Source organism: Lactuca serriola, chromosome 2 (genome assembly GCF_051521515.1).
Source record: "Lactuca serriola cultivar US96UC23 chromosome 2, Lser_US96UC23_V15, whole genome shotgun sequence".
NCBI classification, from domain to species: Eukaryota; Viridiplantae; Streptophyta; class Magnoliopsida; order Asterales; family Asteraceae; genus Lactuca; species Lactuca serriola.
This window is the reverse complement of record NC_136409.1, coordinates 166,701,559-166,719,138: the sequence shown is the minus strand read 5'-3', so window position 1 is coordinate 166,719,138 and position 17,580 is coordinate 166,701,559. Positions and strand designations below refer to the sequence as shown.

General features: G+C 35.9%; 1 protein-coding gene across 1 annotated transcript; it reads left to right on the top strand.

Annotated features, from left to right (window-relative positions):
• Positions 1-16,143: 16,143 nt before the first annotated feature.
• Positions 16,144-17,137, top strand: LOC145089760 (uncharacterized). Its single transcript, XM_079028158.1, has 2 exons — positions 16,144-16,202; positions 16,564-17,137. Exons 1-2 carry the CDS (start codon positions 16,144-16,146, stop codon positions 17,135-17,137), a joined length of 633 nt encoding a protein of 210 aa, XP_078884284.1.
• The last annotated feature ends 443 nt before the right edge of the window (positions 17,138-17,580 follow it).

The following is a 17,580-nucleotide window of genomic DNA, read 5'->3' as shown; positions in this document are numbered from 1 at the left end:
TCGTTTGCGGCCGTGAACTTAGTGTTTACGGCCGTGAGCTTGATGATTTTTCGTTTCAAAAGATTTAACAGTAATTCAAAAAACAAATAATTTACTGCCGAAAGATGTTTTACTGCCGGAAATTGTTTGCGGCCGTGAACTTAGTGTTTATGGCCGCGAGCTTGATGATTTTTCGTTTCAAAAGATTTAACAGTAATACAAAAATCAATTTATTTTACTTTCAATTAGTTTGTTTTACTTTCAATAATTCAATACGGTCTTCAAGATTAATCGACTTGCACCAAAATAAGGTTTACGGCCCAAGAATCTAGACTTCACGGTCGATGAAATTGACTGGTTTGCGGCCGTGAACTCAGTGTTTACGGCCGTAAGCTTGGACCAAGAACAGAGAATCTTCGATTTTTGGATGCAACAATAAATCCCCTTTGCTGAAACGCGCGAACTAGTACCAAATAAACGACTGTAGAATGCCTTTGACGCCGGTCTTGCTCTGATACCAATTGTAAAGTCCAAAATCGGATCTTTCCAATGATCAAAAGCATACAACAACCACACAAAACGAAATAATAAGCAAAGAAGTAACAAACCAAGCTTGCATACGTTTTATAACCGTAAACGTCTGATACAACTTGGTGGAACCACAAAATACTAAAGGCATCAACAACCAATACGCCTGACACAACCCTATATATATAGACACCCAAGACCGTGAAGAGTTTACAGCCGTAAACTCAGTTACAACCGTAAACTGTCAAAAAGGCTAATTACAAACGTACCCCTATCACTAACTACAATACCTAGACCAAACCATTATTCTAAGCCCTTCAATAACCGAGAAACCCGATAATTAAAAGCAAAATGGTGTTTTAGACAGATAAATTTCGAGTTTGATGGTTTAAGGGGTAGAAAAAAGGTAAATGGCCATTTAAAACTGACAAATTTCGTCAAATAAGCATAAATAGGGGGGGGGGGGGTGTTTAACAATTTAACCACAAAAATCAAGGTTTTGTATAATGACCACAAGATCTGCAGAGGGTGTTATGCGGATCAATTAAAGCTTCTGAGAATCGATCTAAACCTCTGCGGAAATGAGGTGGTAACATTTTTTTTGGGGATTTTAAGGATCCGCAAAGGCGTCTCTTCGGATCTTCTATTTGCTTTACGGATCTTCTGAGGATCGGTCGAATACCCCTACATTGCGAAAACAACCACATACCTTATACCCTATTGCGGAAAGACGAAGGAGACGAGTCGAACGTGCTTAATCGATCATTTCAATGGTGCGTAAATCATGGCTTGTGGAGCAACTACACTCCGATGTGTTATTCGATGGCTATGGAACACATGTAAGTTAATTTTTCCTCCTTTTGAATCGTAACTGCTCGTTTTTTTGAGTTAATTATGTGTTCGTAGGTTTATTTTTCCTCCATCAATGGTGCGTCAATCGTGTATGATAGTTTGTATTAGTAAATCCCAGAATGTTTGTCCGATTATTTCCATGGAAATATGTTTTCTGTGAAGAACAGATCTGCATAGGTGTTTCGATGAAGAACAAATCCGCAGAGACCCCCCTCTGTTGATGGATGTTCATCTCTGCGAAAGTTATTTATTCATTTATTTTGATTTTTTATGCAAAAGGATTATGTAGTAACAAAAATTATTAGAAAAGATTATCAAAGTACATTGTTATGAACAAGTTTAGAAGGTAAGGGCATTATTGTCCATTTACTGTTTTTTTCGATTATAATGATTTAAAATTATAAAAAAATGATTATTAAATAACGCTAATTATTAAAAAAGTTATAAAATTGGATCAGTAAGTGATTTTTCACATCTTAATAAAGAATTGAATGAAAGTACCTTGCTATTTTTTGTTTTGTTATAGCATTTTACTTTCGTTTTTGTTATTACAACATTGTACTTTTCCATATATATATATATATATATATATATATATATATATATATATATATATGTGTGTGTGTGTGTGTGTGTGTGTGCGTGTGTGTGTGTGTTATCTTTTGCAGCATAGTATGTGAGGATGGCCTGTAGAGTTAACTTTTAAAGGGGCGGTGGGTACTGTGTCGAGGAAGTTCATTCCAAAACTAAATAGTAGGCGACTCAAATTATTTCGAGAGATACCATTTGGCATATTCATTGCTATTCCCACCCCGAATGGTGAGCCAATGCGCTGTCATTTGATGATGTTGCATGAGGTTCGTGATGTGCTGGTAGCCAGGATTGGGAGGTTTCGGTTCGAGTTACAAGGCAGGGTGGTGGAATATGGTGAAACCGAATTTTGTTTGATTAGCGGTTTGAGATTTGGACCTTATTTTGATGTAATCAATACAAAACACAAAACGAAATCTACATTACGGAGTCGGTTGTTCCCAAATTTGAGAGATGAAGATTTACGGTTGGAAGATATAGAAGACTACATAAATGGGCCAGCATTCGAGACTTGTAGCGATGATGATGTGGTAATGCTTATGAATATGTTGTTTTTGTTGAGAGGTCTCATAGGACATGATACAAATACATGCATTCCATCGGTATTGTTTGACCTTGCCGATAATCTTTATAATTGGAATAGGTAGTAAATTTACTATTTATTTATAACTACAAGATGATTCATATCAATTATAATGAGTACGACAGGTATGCGTGGGGTATGTTTTTATGGAGGTATAGTGTAACACAATTACGACTCTGGTTTGGTAAAATATACAGATATTTACGAGATCAAGCCAATATGGGTCCCGTGCAGACGTTGAAGTATACGGTGACCGGTTTTCACCTCTCGTTTAAGGTTAGTTTTACGTGAAATTAATATTACACATTTAAAAGTCTTTATAATCATCGACAGATCATAACATGTTAAAGTTATACTAGGTATGGATTTTAGAGGCATTTCCAAAAGCTTTGAGGTATGTTCATCATACTGCAAATGAATTTCCAAGAATGAGGGCATGGAGAATAAGAACACGATTAACTGTCGAACAATGTTTACGTATATTAGACTTGTCAGTGGTAAAGTTATACATTCCTTATAAAGTTATATATAGTAAAAAATCGATATAGAGTCAAAATTAATGTTTTTATTTTGCAGGAAAACAACATTCCACGTGATGTGGAAGCAATAGAATTTGAATCGAATTATCATTCTATTCGCATTATCTGAGTTGGAATTTTGATGGAGTGGAGTCTCCACCGATGCAACAAAGCCCCACTAAACAACGCTCTCCATCATCTCAAGCCAATCAGTTCTAGGAAGCATATTACATCATCTCGCCCGCTCATGGTCGGGGCGTAGAGCACAACACCTCACAAGAGAGTAAAATAGACAAGTTAATGGGCGTTGTTAATCATTTGGCAACAACAATCGAGCTTTGATGAAACATTTTTTAGTGGTTTGGAGAAAGAGTCACTTGCCACGTATGTGGAGTCACTACCGATTGTTGTTGTAATTAACGATAAGAAGTTACAACGGTAAAGGTTACATCGAAAAAGAGTGGGAAGATGAAATCGAAGTATTGTAGGGAGCCTTACATACATGTATTAAATAAATTACTTTGTATTTATAAATTATATCGTCGTTAAAAATTACTTCACATTTTGATTTTATAGGTTCCGTCCACAGAATCAGTGAATAACAAAAAAGGAAGAAAACCGAAGACAGACGTTACTATAGAGAATGTACAATTGCTATTGGATCGTTACATGCCTACTGATGAGGAATTTTGGAAATTACGGGGAAAGAACCAAACGACGTTTTTTTTTGGAACATAAGTGTTATAAAGGTTTTGAGATGAATTGGGAATTTTGGGCAACTTTAGTTGGCATGTATAGGTCTGGGTGGTTGGACTCTGAGGTAAGATATATCCCTTATTTCATTTCACAAAACATTTGGGATAATTAATTGCACAAAATTTAAATTCTTATCTTATAACACGTAGCATTTGGTAATATGGGCGTCGTTGCTCAATGATATCAATCCCTCGACTGCTAGGTGGATGATTATTAATCCTCATTGCACCACTTTGGAAGCTGGAAAGAAACATTATTTGAGGCGAATAGCAGCATGGAAGCTTGGCAGACCTCATTGGAAGGATATTGATCGGGTTATTATATTTATTTATATATCATATAAATTTTAAATTTTATATATATAATTTTAAATTTATATATATATATATATATATATATATATATATATATATATATATATATATATATATATATATAATTTAACATTTTTATGCAGGTTTTAATTCCCATCAACGTCCCAAAAATTCATTGGTTTTTGGCGGAGTTGAATCTCATTACATGGAAAGTGACCATATACGATTTAGCTAAATGTTATGGTTATTTCAAAGATTATGGGGGAAAACGGTTGTTTCAAAACCTTGGGTGATAGTATTTTAAGTGAACTAGACAAAATTTCATATTGGAAGCATTTTCCCGATAAACATAAACCTAGTTCGGTGGCATTTGTTGAAGTTGAAAACATCCCGCAGTAGGAAGATGGAGGTAGAGGAGATTGTGGAGTGTATCTGTGCATGTTCATGGAAATGCTTGCATTGGAGGTGGAAGTGGAGACACACCAGTCTGCTCGATATACGGGATTTAATTAACGTAATATGATGGCATAAATTATTTGGGCAACTAGTGATTGATTGTGTAGTTGGATTACAGTTTTAAGACTAATTGGTTATTTTATGATTATATTAGTGAATCATTACTAATAAAGTTAATTTAATAAAATAACTTAAACTCGAAGATAATACATATAAAAAATCAAAAACACAAAATAAACATACAACAACAGTAATTAACTTAAGGGAACTGCAATGGACACTTATCTTTCTCCATTGTTATATAGTCGTCCCTAATTCTTAGTTTATCTTCAAAATGATCCTTTTTCCGCCCAAGATATATCATTTCTACATCCTTCTCAGCAAACCATTTTCAGTTATTTTGATAGTGTTCTTAGTATTTTTTTATCCATTCTTTATGTTCTTTGATTTGATTTTTATTAATCTGCATCCTTTCCTCAGCCTCTTTGCACTCTGCCGCAATGACGTCACGACGTTCAGTGAGAGCCCGAGATGACTCTTTATCTATTTTTGTTGTTCTTCATCCCATTGCGATTGTTGCAAAGTATCATCAGACATATATGGCCCTCTCATGTTTGGTGACTGTGCAAGAAAAGGGTCTATCGGATCACAATAGTAACATTCATCTTCATTGCACGAGCAAATATAGAAACTTGAAGATGAACTCATATTAAAATTCGAAATAAATTGTAACTCTTTACAAAAATATCAACTATCATTTATGACAATTTATACATCCTTTAACTCCGCAGAGAGCTGTTTGGTAGTCGACATAGTTGTTTGTCAGTCCACAGAGCTGTCTGTCAGTCCGCAGAGCTGTCTGTTTGGAACGGACCTTAAGTGCATAAGGGGTCAAAAGACCATGAAATTCCCCTGTGAAATTAACCGAATCATAAATTAAAAGTTATTATGTGATAATGTACATCAATATTACCTCCGAATGCAGCACGTTGAACATACACTCCTTGCATGTAGTCATGGACCATTTGAATGATTGTTGTTATTGGTAACTCATGTCTGTTTGTTCTTATCCAATTGACGACATCGGGAATGTCAATGAATTTCACATTGAAACGTACTTCAAGGAAAAAATATCGTACCCATTTTGCAATGGCAATATTGTCAAGCCAGTGAAGATCATTCTCATTCACCTCATTTTGCAAGTTGCTCAAACTCGCATAAAAATCAGACATATTATACGTTTTGCATGTCTTCTAGCACAACTGCTCCACAACTGTATTGTTTACGGTGGAAGCCCATATTTTCTCAGCTATATTTTTACAACAATAGCCATGATATGAATTAGGGTAGACTCTCTGGGCTGCAAAGTCTATGGAGTCAGACATATGGCTTATGAAACCAACTTCTATACTGTCACCTAAACATTATTTCAACCTCCTCATGAACCATACCCATGACTAATCACAATTTATGGTTCCCAAAGCATATGCTATGAGTAGGGGTTCATGATTTCCATCTAAATCAACCGCAATGTACATGAATGTTATGTAAGTCCCAATTAGAGGTACGTAACCAACGAATATGATTGGTATCATAGACATGAGAAACGTACGAATCTACAAGAAAAGATAAGAATAGTAGCCATTTAACAACTTCAAATAACAAAAAAGTTAGTCTAAAGGATTACATACCACGCATCCCAATGCCAGAAAACAAAATCGGAAACAATCGTATGAATCTTTCTTAATGCACGTGAAGGTGTTAGGATTAGTTCTTTGTAAATTATGAAAGAAAATCGGTAGGTTGGAGAAACGTTTTTTTAACACCTCATTGAATGAACTCATTTTCACGACTTTCCACAACTTCTAAAAATTAAAATGGTTGTCCAATTTAAAAGGAATCCGTATTCATTATTCCGAAAAACTATTTACCAATCCACAGAGTTGTTTGTCATTCCGCAGAGCTGTTTGTCAGTCGGCAGAGCTGATTCTCAGTCTGCAGAGCTTGTTGTCGGTCCGCAGAGCTGTTTGTCATTCCGCAGAGCTGTTTCTCAGTCTATAGAGCTTGTTATCAGTCTGCATAGTTGTTTCACATTCCGTAGAGCTGTTTGTCAATCCTCAAAGTTGTTCTTATTTCGCAGAGCTATTTAAATAGTCATTTTTCTTATTTAAGTAATCATTTATTCTTCAATAAGCTCACACCTTTATTCTAAAATGGCCGCTAATGTAACAACTTCTTCAAATGCAGTGACATCGGCCGATGCTCCACGTCCATGGACGACAACAGAGGTGATGGTCCTAACACGATGTTGGACGAACGTTTACGAGGGTGTAACACCAATAGCTCCCCCTCATTGCCTTGTAGGTGATGAATGGACCCACATAACAAGTTTTTTCAACCATGAGATGGGAGAAGGACAACACCGGCTTAAAGAAGATATTGTTAGTAAGTGGATGGAATTAAAGGAAAAGATCACATGGTTCAATCAATGGTATAATTATGTTAAAAACATGCCATTTTTTATGCAAACGATGAAGAACTTTTACACGTTGTTAAAGAGCATTACATGATGGAGCATGATGGAAGTGAGTTCGAATATGAGGAGGTTTGAAACATGGTTAAAAAAACCAGCATTTCATGTAGACGGTAATGCTTGCTACTGCTTTATCTTATTATTTGTAAGGTTTGTGTTTTCTATTTCGATGTATTTGTAGTGTTTGTAGTTTTTGTTCCATGGAATAAAGTAGAAAACAATTCAACGTATTTGTATTTGTATTGTTTTCTGTTTCCATGTATTATGCAGACGATGAAAACAAAGAAATAAAAACCAATTACATAAAAATAACCTTATATAAAGCAGTACATATAAATCACCTTAAAATAACCAAATACATCTAAATAACCTAATAAAAACCAAGTACATCAAAATAACCTACTACAAAAACATTAAAAGTACGGGAGATCTTTTATTAGATTCCAAGGGGTTTTATACTCGAATTCCGACCCATCGCTAATGGATTTGTATCCCTCTTTCACCGCCTCCAAGATCACTTCCTCATCTTCATTCAGCCATGCGTCATCAGTTTTATTATAAGATTGTTGAATAACAAAATTTCGATTTTTACTTCATACCATTTTTCTGTGACAGCAACGATGTTACGATAGTTTCCTGCAACGGTTTGAGGATCAACGTTGTAGGTATAAGTTAAGCGGATCCAAAAACTTGGATCATTCACATCGATGCTCTCGTACGCAGTAATATATGCACGTGTTAGACATAGGATCTCCTCAGCGCTCCATGGTCTAGAACCCATTGTGAGTGAAAATATGAGGGGTAATTTTTTAGAAAAATGAATCAAAGAGAGGATGAAAAGTAGATGAAATTATACGCATTCTAAAGTGATTTTATAGTAAAATCTTTACTGATGAAACCGTAACTTTTATATAATAAAATATTACTATTGTGGAACGAACACTAGTTGATACAGAGTAGAGGAAACAATACTGCGGAATTAACAGCACTTTGCCGCGGAGTTGATGAAATAGTTATGCAAAAGTTTGTTGGAATACTAGTTTTTTTGTCTTATACAAACTTCATAATAAACAAATTTTAAAATAAACATCATTCATTCAAATCGAACCATGGAAAGTATGTTCCGTCTTTGTTTTTCGTCCATTGGTTTTGTGAGTCTTGCATCCCTTGGTTTTCTGTTGCTTGTGTCCCTAGGTTTTCTGTCTCATGCGTCCCTTGGATTTCTGCCTCTTGCTTCCATTGGTTTTCTATCTCTTGCATCCTTTCGTTTTCTCTTGCTTTTGTCCCACTTCTTGAAGCCCCACTATGTTTTCTACTTTTATTTTTTTTTCTTTTTGAAAATTTCCTTACACGTCCTTCCATTATTTGTTGTACTATGGCATCTACTACATCTTCTTATTTTTGGTTCCTCACCTTGTGAGGGGATATGGTTGGTGTTTTTCGGTCTACCCGCTTAACGTATTTCCATTACTGGAGGGTTAACAACCATAAGGTCATTAGGAACCTCCCAATCACCAAGGTCTGGTAGGGGGTAGACGGCCTCCTCGTACGTTTTTCGATACGTTTCAATTTTATAAGCATCTATAGCCATATGCCCACAGTTTTCATTTTTCAAGTGCGTTAAAACCATAATCACATGACCACAAGGCAAACCAGTTAATTGCCAATAATTGCAAGAACAAGTCTTTTGCCTCAAGTCAACTATGCCACCACTTTTAAAGTCATGGACTTGTTATGTTGCATTGTCAACACCAGATACCGACCATCCTGTTATCATGTGTTTATTTTTTTAACCATTACTTCGGCCTAGTTCATAAGTATTGTTGTACTTTCTTCTATTAAAACAATGATATATCATTATATACGACATTTATTGTTTAATTTGACAAAATTTTAGTCATACCTGCAACCAGCCGATGTTGGTAAAACTATTTCTGCATAAGCGCACGGAAGAACTCAAGAAGTGGTAATATAGGCAACTTCCTAGCATCTTTTGATAGAACATTCATGGACTCTGCACTCTTTGAGGTCAAATAATCGTACCTCATGGTAGCGCAATGGGATCTAGTCCATTTATCACGTGGAATTTGACTAAGGTATGCCGTTACGTCTGGTCTAAGAGTACAAAGTCTCCCCCAATACTGTTCAAACTCAGTGGTCTTGTAAGCTCTTACAAGCTTTCAAAACAAAATTGTTGTTTTTTTTTTCAAACGTGTGCACTATGTTTCCTATTAGATGAAAACCACACAATCCATGTTGAGCATTTAGGGAAACATTTTGAATACTTATAGCAATTAATGCAACCCAATCTGTTACCAATGTCAGACCTTCCAAATAACCAATGCATTCATGTAGTTTTTCAAGTAACCATGTCCAGGAATCCGTTGTCTCTTTTGGACAAATTCCATACCTAGTAGGCAATATCTGATTGTTTTTGTCCATGGCAACTGCATGCAATATGGTGCCTTTGTATTTTCTCTTCAGATGGGGCACCATCCATAATAATAACTTTTCTACAAAACCGTCAGAGGATCGTACAATCATCACTCCGAATTTTTCTCTCTCATGTTAATCGTATAAAGAGATTTCTCACCTTACTTTTACGCTCTTACCACTTAAAAATCCTCTCAAGAATTATACGACGATTTCTCTCTAATGTTCATCTTCTTCTCTTCAAGGTTCATCAATGGCAAACTCCTCTTCAGTTCATGAACAAAACGCCCAGTTCACTCTTCTCACCATCAAACCAAATCAAAACCTGATCATCGATCTATCTCCTTCCCAGTATGATCCTTACATGCTCCAAGTGGTTGAATGCCTCAAATATTCACCACTTGTAGTTGCCCTAACCAAGTTGGAATATGTCCCAATGTCACTACTTTCTCAAGTCTACTCTACAACAATATACGATAAAGTCAAGGAGAAGATTTTCTTTGAGATATTCAATTAAAAGACGTCGATTTCAAAAGCTAGGTTTTGCTTGCTGCTAAGGTTAATCATCGACGAATCCATGATCAACCCAAATTTGATCACCATAACACAGCTCTTTACAATGTTTTATGATATGGGGTACACTGAAGTTCTTACCATAATGACGAAGTTCAAGAAGTCTTGCCTTCCTCCATAGTGGAATGGTCTTTTTACTCTCCTCTTTAAAGGTTTATCGGAGAGGGTTACAGGGTCTGATGGGGCAAGTAAGGCATTCATGACCCTTCTCTACGGGTTGTATTATGGGTTCAACATGGGCTTTGGGTCTATTCTATGGAATCAACTGGTTCAAAGCCTCAACTCTGCATCTCGCTATTCTGAAATCTCTTGTGCTAGGTTTTGGACTCTCGTTACTCAGTGGGCGATGGAGAAGTTCCAAATTCCAACAATGGCAGACTCATTGATGTCGTCAATCGCTACCTTTCACACGACAAAAATAATTTTCTCTGATCCTACAAAGTTTAAGTTCATTGGTTCGGTTCCTGAATCTATGTACAGGTGTGTTTCTGGTGAAAGCAAGCTGATGAATGAATACAAGAAGCTTCCTCCTACAGGACCGAGGCAGCTCACTCCTGAAATGCAAAGCATGCTGGACGCTGCAGATAAACTAAAAAAACGAGGGAAGAAGGTTGAACAAAAAAGCAAGAAGGAAGGTCCCTCATTAAAAGTTGCTACGCCTAAAAATCGAAAGTCTGAACAAGCATCTCCTTCTGCTCCTAAGAAGCGAAAGGTCAAGAAGAAGGCACACAAGCCTAAGACTCCCTCTTCAAGTGATTCTGAATATGTTCCATCTAATCAACAACCCGAACCGGAATCAAGCGATGATGAAGCTTCTCAACATGAGAGTTTTCTCTTAGGTAATTCTCCTCCACCTTCACCGGCTCATCAAGGTAACCGAACCTCACCTCCTCCTTCTTCTGCTCACTCAATACCTATAACAATCTCTCCGTGCCCTCCTCCCATCTCCTCTTCAACTACAACTTCTATACCTATCCTCACTCCCTTGTTCACCGAAGTTACCATAACCACCACTCCTACAACCGAACCTCAAGTTCGTGTCAACGTATCTGATATGGGGGCACCTACTTCAGGTATCGACACACCCATTACCTCTAAACCTCTATCTCCACCTCCCTCACATGAATCTGGCACCGTACTTGGCGGAGCGGATATGGATTTTGATTCCTTCTATTATAGCCCATACAAAGTTCAGAGCGATGACGATGATTATGCTCCTATAACGAAGAGGCATTTAAGGGATCTTAATGAAAAGCATGACAAATTGCTTTCTTCTTCCTCTACCACTCCTAGCGAGACGTACTCTGAGGCTTCTATCAAGGCTTTGTTGGCAACCTTTGTTAAGGAGCATGATACCTCCATTTCCAATGCTGCCAAAGCCATTGACGCCTCCACCTCCTCATGTCAAAAAACAACCATTGCCATTGAAGAATCCACAAAAGATTGCAAGCAGGCGACCACAAATTTCGAAAAACTAATTTCTGATGCTAATGTTTTTCTAGATTCTCTTCAGGCTGCTGCTCAAAAGAACGCTCAAACGGTGAGTGCTTCTATTGACAATCTTACTAAATCCCTTGAAGTAGAGAAGAAGTACTTTGAAGAGGCATGCCAAAACACCAAGTATGAATACAAAGAGCTTCAAACATCCATCCATGCCCGTCTTGATAAACTCTAGGCTAATCTTGCCTTGGAAAAAAAAAGTCATGGATGAACTAGCTCTCAAAACCATGAAGGTTAAGACTCAGGCCTTGAAGCTTACTCAAGCGCACAAGAAAATTGATGATCTCAAGTCCGAGTGAGCTATCATCAAAAGTTGTGTTGGTTACATACACTCTCTTCTCTTAAATCTCCTGGAAGCACACAATTCGGTCCTTACTATTACTGTTCGACGACACTTGGCTGAGAAGCTAAGACCAGCTCTTGACATGTTGAGCCGTATTGAAGGTGTTCCAGAGTTTGTTGTCCCTCCGAAACAAGGGGAGAAGAAGGTTAGGGTCAACCGAAACCTCCAACAAGCAAAGCTTCTTCACAACCGAAAGTCACCACTGAACCGAAGGGTAATGAAGTTTCGGGTTCCAGTATGAAGAAAATGTAAAAAGGTTATCGGTGATAATGATGAGGAAGAAACTGAAGAAAATGCTCTCAAACGAAAGTAGACTGACCGAGAGCTTGAAGAAAAGCTTCATATCGCAAAAGAAGAAACAGAGAGGGAAAGGAAACGAAAAGAAGTAAACAATGTATTGGAACGAAGAAAATATTTGTTTCCTCTATGGTCGTTGGAAAAACTTTTAAAAGAAGCAATTGAGTCTCCCAGCACTCATTGGCTCTAACCGGTCCTCTCATTTGATCGTGAGAATTTCAGAGACTCTTAGTTTGACATGCCAATCACTCGAAAGGTGTTTGTATTCCATTGCTTTGATCCAAACATTGTTATCCCCTCTCCTGACCTGAAGGTTGATCGAGAACTTATTGAATACTATCTCACTTTCTCTCAACCACAATACTTGACTTGGAGCGAACAAAAGATGACAACAGTCAAGGCATTGAAACCAACTTCGGCAGGGAAGTTTATAAATGTGAAGTTTAGGGTGACCCGAGGCTCAGACAGCTCGGTTCATATGATCTCTCTCGCTGATTTGCCAAACTTAAACCCACATGATTGGATCCTACTGAATAACATTCTGCTAACCGATCCAATTCAATATGAGCCCATCATAGATCACATCAAGCGAATGTTGGTGTGTTACATTCTTGAGGTTTCCAAGATGGATCAAAAGATCGCCTCTGCCTTAAGGAAGAAGCCTACAATCAAGCTAATTGGGAAGGCAAGCGACGTCAACATGATGCTGATGGGAAAAATCGACCTGATGTATCACACTGTCATGTTCACCAGAGCCGAAGGCCAAAAATGCATGTTCGCTCTTGATGACAAACACATGTTCTCCACTTCTTGTTTGGAGCACATTCTTGATATCATTTACAGGTGTAATCAAAACAGTAAAGCCGATAAGAAGATTTTTTCGGATATGCTTCGGTGGTACATTGACTTCCGTCAAACTCTTCTCGCCATCATACCGAAGCTATTCAAGACTATGAAGGTTTCCACCCTCGCTCAACTGAAATGATCTCTCGCCTCAATTGACTCAAAAGGGGAGATTGTTAAGTTCAGGAGTTGCGTCATTGGGCTTAATTGCTTAGTCTATTTTTGTCACCGTTTGGGCCTGTCAATCCGTGTTTTTGATATTAGGGTTTAGTATTTATGGTGCATGCATGCATCATCTTTGTATGCTTCTGAATTATTATCTCTTTCGTTGTATTGTAACCCTAGCACAACTCTACAGTAGAAGTTCTTTGTCGAGCTCTTCTGAGGTGTTGCAGTCTTAATCATTCAACATTTGTTTGATTAATCATGTGTTACTTCTATTGTTTACATTCCGATTTACTTGTTAAGAATCTAAACGATCTTAAAAGAGTTTTCAACTCATCAAAAGTGTCCCAATTGATGGAGTCAAAATGCTTTGTCTAAGTCAATTTTAAAAAAGAAACATTTTTGTTTTGTTTTGTTTTCCTTGCCCACGAACGTACTTTATTGATTATGATTAGCCCATCTAAAATGTTTATGACTTCAATAAAATCCGATTTCTACCTTCAATAAAAGTTGTTTATACCTCATTAATAACCGATCCAATAACATTCTTGATTCTCAATGTTAGTGTTAAGGGTCTTTAACTTTCGGCACAAGCGTGATGAAGGAAGAGTTACGCCCTTTTGATAACTTTCAAATTTCTTCAAAGTGCTTCACAACTTTCATAATATCTAGCTATAACAAATGTCCATACTTTTTTTAAGAATTAAATGTGAAACCATCTAGGGGCGAATTTAGAACATTGGAAGGGTATGCAAATGCATACCTTTGATTTATTACCATAAGTAATCTTTTTTCATTAATATATATATATATATATATATATATATATATATATATATATATATATATATATATATATTAAAAATCCATACCCTTGTGAAATTATATGCATACCCAAACTATTTCAATCTAGGATTCTTCTTAGATTCTTCTTCCTGCAAAGTACAAAGTACATTTGACACAATGAGATTTTTTTTGTTTTTTTTTTTTTTTGTGAATACTTGTAATTATTAAAAAACCAACGAAAAAATAAAATAAAATTGTTACAAATCCTAATCAAGTTGAGGTTTATCAACAAAATTATAAAAACTACAAAATATTTGAATAAAAAAGAACACAAAGTCTATATCTATCATTATTTTTATAAAACCAGCTAATGGGTAAGAAAATAAATCCAAAGAAATTAACCCGAAGAAACCCTACCGTTGTAATTGCTCTCGTCTCTTTCGTCACCGGTGATTCGACAGAAGAAAGCGAGAAAGTGAGAAACACCGACTATTTTCGTCTTGATATCTTGCTGATAATTGTGTGCTTTCTTGGCCTCTTGTTCTACAGGATAGTCTCTCATGACTATCACAATATCCTTAAGTCGTTCATAGTTTATTGTTGGGTTTTGTGAACTTTGAATCAATTACTCTAGTTCACTTTTGAGTGTTTGTTCATGGATGTTTGCTAAGGCCTAAGGAAATAGTGAAAGTTACTTTCTTGATTATTGTATCACATAACTCAAAGCTGTCATATTGATATATAAAGCCTAGAAAGTACATGTGTTGTTTGTAATCTTTGGTGGATTAATGCGATTTTAAATCGGGCCCTAGTGTGGAGGATAGGGCCCTTGCGTTCCTAGAGGCCCACACTCGTGTGACAAAAGGGGCTTCACAAAAATGGCAATAACATTGGCTACGAGGCTTCGTTTTGGGCCTATGACTAGTTAAATCGAAGCTTGGAGCAAGGAGCACGTCTAGATAAGTTCCCGAATGGGACTTACCCATTTCTGAGTCCATAAATCACTTTCTAAATAAAGTTATGAATAATTTTGTTATATTTCCTTAATTTTTGGGTTTTTATTTGGCCCATGGACGTTTAGGGTTCGGTTTTCATTTATGCTTCTTATTTAACTGTTGTTGATGTAATTTGGATGGTCGATCATCAATTTTATAGGCTTTCAAATTTCTCCCAAATTCTGTGCATGTTAACCCACATTTTGAAGCCAATCCCACGGTATTCGTAGAATCAACGTGGTTTTGAAGAGATTGTCTTTGTTATTCTGTTAGAATCAACAGTTCATTCTTGGTTATCTTTGTGTTGTTTTTGTATGCTGCATCACATTTTTCCATTTCAATGTCAAAAGCATGTGACATATGCAAAGTGAAAACCAATTTGCCTATGCATCAGAAAAAGACTATACACACACACACACATATATATATATATATATATATATATATATATATATATATATATATATATAGAGAGAGAGAGAGAGAGAGAGAGAGAGAGAGTCAAAATCAAATAAGAAGGAAATTTTTGGTAGGAAGGTAAGAAATTTTTTATATGCATATTTTGTTAGCAAAAAATGAAATGAATCATTAGATGATTCAAAACTAAGATGATTCACAAGAAAAACTTCGAAAAAAAACACCTTCTTTTAGGTAAATCAAGAAAAAAAAATCACTTTTATGACAATTTTAGTGAATATCAACAAAATCATCATAAAAATGAATCATCGAAATGTTTTTTCGGGATTTTTTTTGGTGAATCATGTTATTATTGATTCATTTAGTTATTCATTTGTTTTCTCGCCAAAAAATAAGTCAAAAAAAAATTTCTTACCTTCCTACCTAAAAAAAATTCTTATCGGATCTATATCCTATATATATATATATATATATATATATATATATATATATATATATATATATATATATATATATATATATATATATATTCAATAGAATAAAACTGATACAGTATTAAATCCTATCAGTTAATTCCTTTTTAATTTGTATAAACACATATTTTAGCTCTTGCTTTGGTTTCATTTTTTAGATTATTAATTTTGTTAGTCTTTTAGGTTAAATTTATTTTTGACGATAACAATGAATGATGGTGAAAACGAGTTAGCAAAACGCAAGAAGAAACACTGGACATTAGATTGGTTTGTCAATGCTTAAAAGAAAACAAAAACTTAAGATGATTCTTCCTCAACGCCTAATAATATCACATGGTAGCACCAAAGTTCCTTATAAGGAGAGAGAAAGTTGATTTGATGTAAACAGGCTTCCACATGATCCAGGCTTGAGAAAGAATATCCTTGAGTATCATCCTAGCGACCAAGATGCAGTAAGGAAAGAATATATGCAAAGTGGATCTTGCCAACCACATAGTTATTAGTTTCCTTAAACGGATTTTAGAGGCTATATGTGTTGCTTTATTCTCACTTGGTTTAGTAAACATAAATGGGTTGAATACAATATTGATAAAGATGCAGACTTTTCTTTTGTGTGTTACTTATTTAGGGATAAGGATGAATTCTCTGGAAAAGGTGGAGATGCTTTTGTTATGAATGGCTTTAAAAACTGGAATATACCAAATAGGTTCGAAAGACATGAGGGAGCCGTTAATAGTATCCATAATCGAGCTAGAGAAAAGTTTGATATGCTTACCAAATCCAAAAAGTCAATACAAAGTGCTTTTAAGCATCAATCTACAAAATCCCAAAAAGAATACCACAGTCGTTTGTTTGCTTCAATACATAGTATAAGGTATCTTTTACATCAAGGATTGCCAACTCGGGGTCATGATGAAAGTCAAGGATCAAGTAATAAAGGGAACTTTATCGAACTTCTTGAATGGTTAGCAAAACATAATGAGGAAGTTGAAAAAGTTGTGTTGAAAAATGCTCCAAAGAACTTAAAAGTGACCTCCTCTTCCATTGAAAAAGATATCACACACGCTTGTGCAAAAGAAACAACTGAAGCCATTATTAAAGAACTTGGTGAAGATTACTTTGCAATATTAGCAGATGAATCGGCTGATATAACTCATAACGAGAAAATGTCTTTGTGCTTGCAATATGTAGATAAGAAATGAGACATAGCTGAAAGGTTTCTCAATGTTGTACATGTCGTTGATACCACAACTTTAACTCTTAAAAAGGCAATTTATTCTTTGCTTACGGAGCATTCGTTAAGTTCATCTAAAATTTGAGGTCAAGGATATGATGGAGCTAGCAATATGAAGGGTGAAAGTAATGGACTTAAAACTCTAATCTTAAAAGAAACCACATCTGCATACTATGTTCACTATTTTGCACATCAACTTCAACTAACAATAGTTGTTGTTTCAAAAAAGAGCATAAATTATGGTTGGCTCTTTGACATACTTACAAACTTACTAAATATCATTGGAGTTTCTTGTAAGAGAAAAGAAATGTTGCCAGAAGCTCAAGCTCAAAAGGTTTCACAAGCATTTGATGATGGTCAACTTGAAAGTGGCAAAGGATTGAATCAAGAACTTAGTTTGGGAAGACCAGG

Excerpts from the sequence above, each read along its gene's own strand:
- LOC145089760 (XM_079028158.1), top strand. The coding sequence starts at position 16,144 with ATGAATGATGGTGAAAACGAGTTAGCAAAACGCAAGAAGAAACACTGG. Across the intron at positions 16,203-16,563 it reads AAACACTGGACATTAGATTG|GGATAAGGATGAATTCTCTG; the intron begins GTTTGTCAATGC and ends TTACTTATTTAG.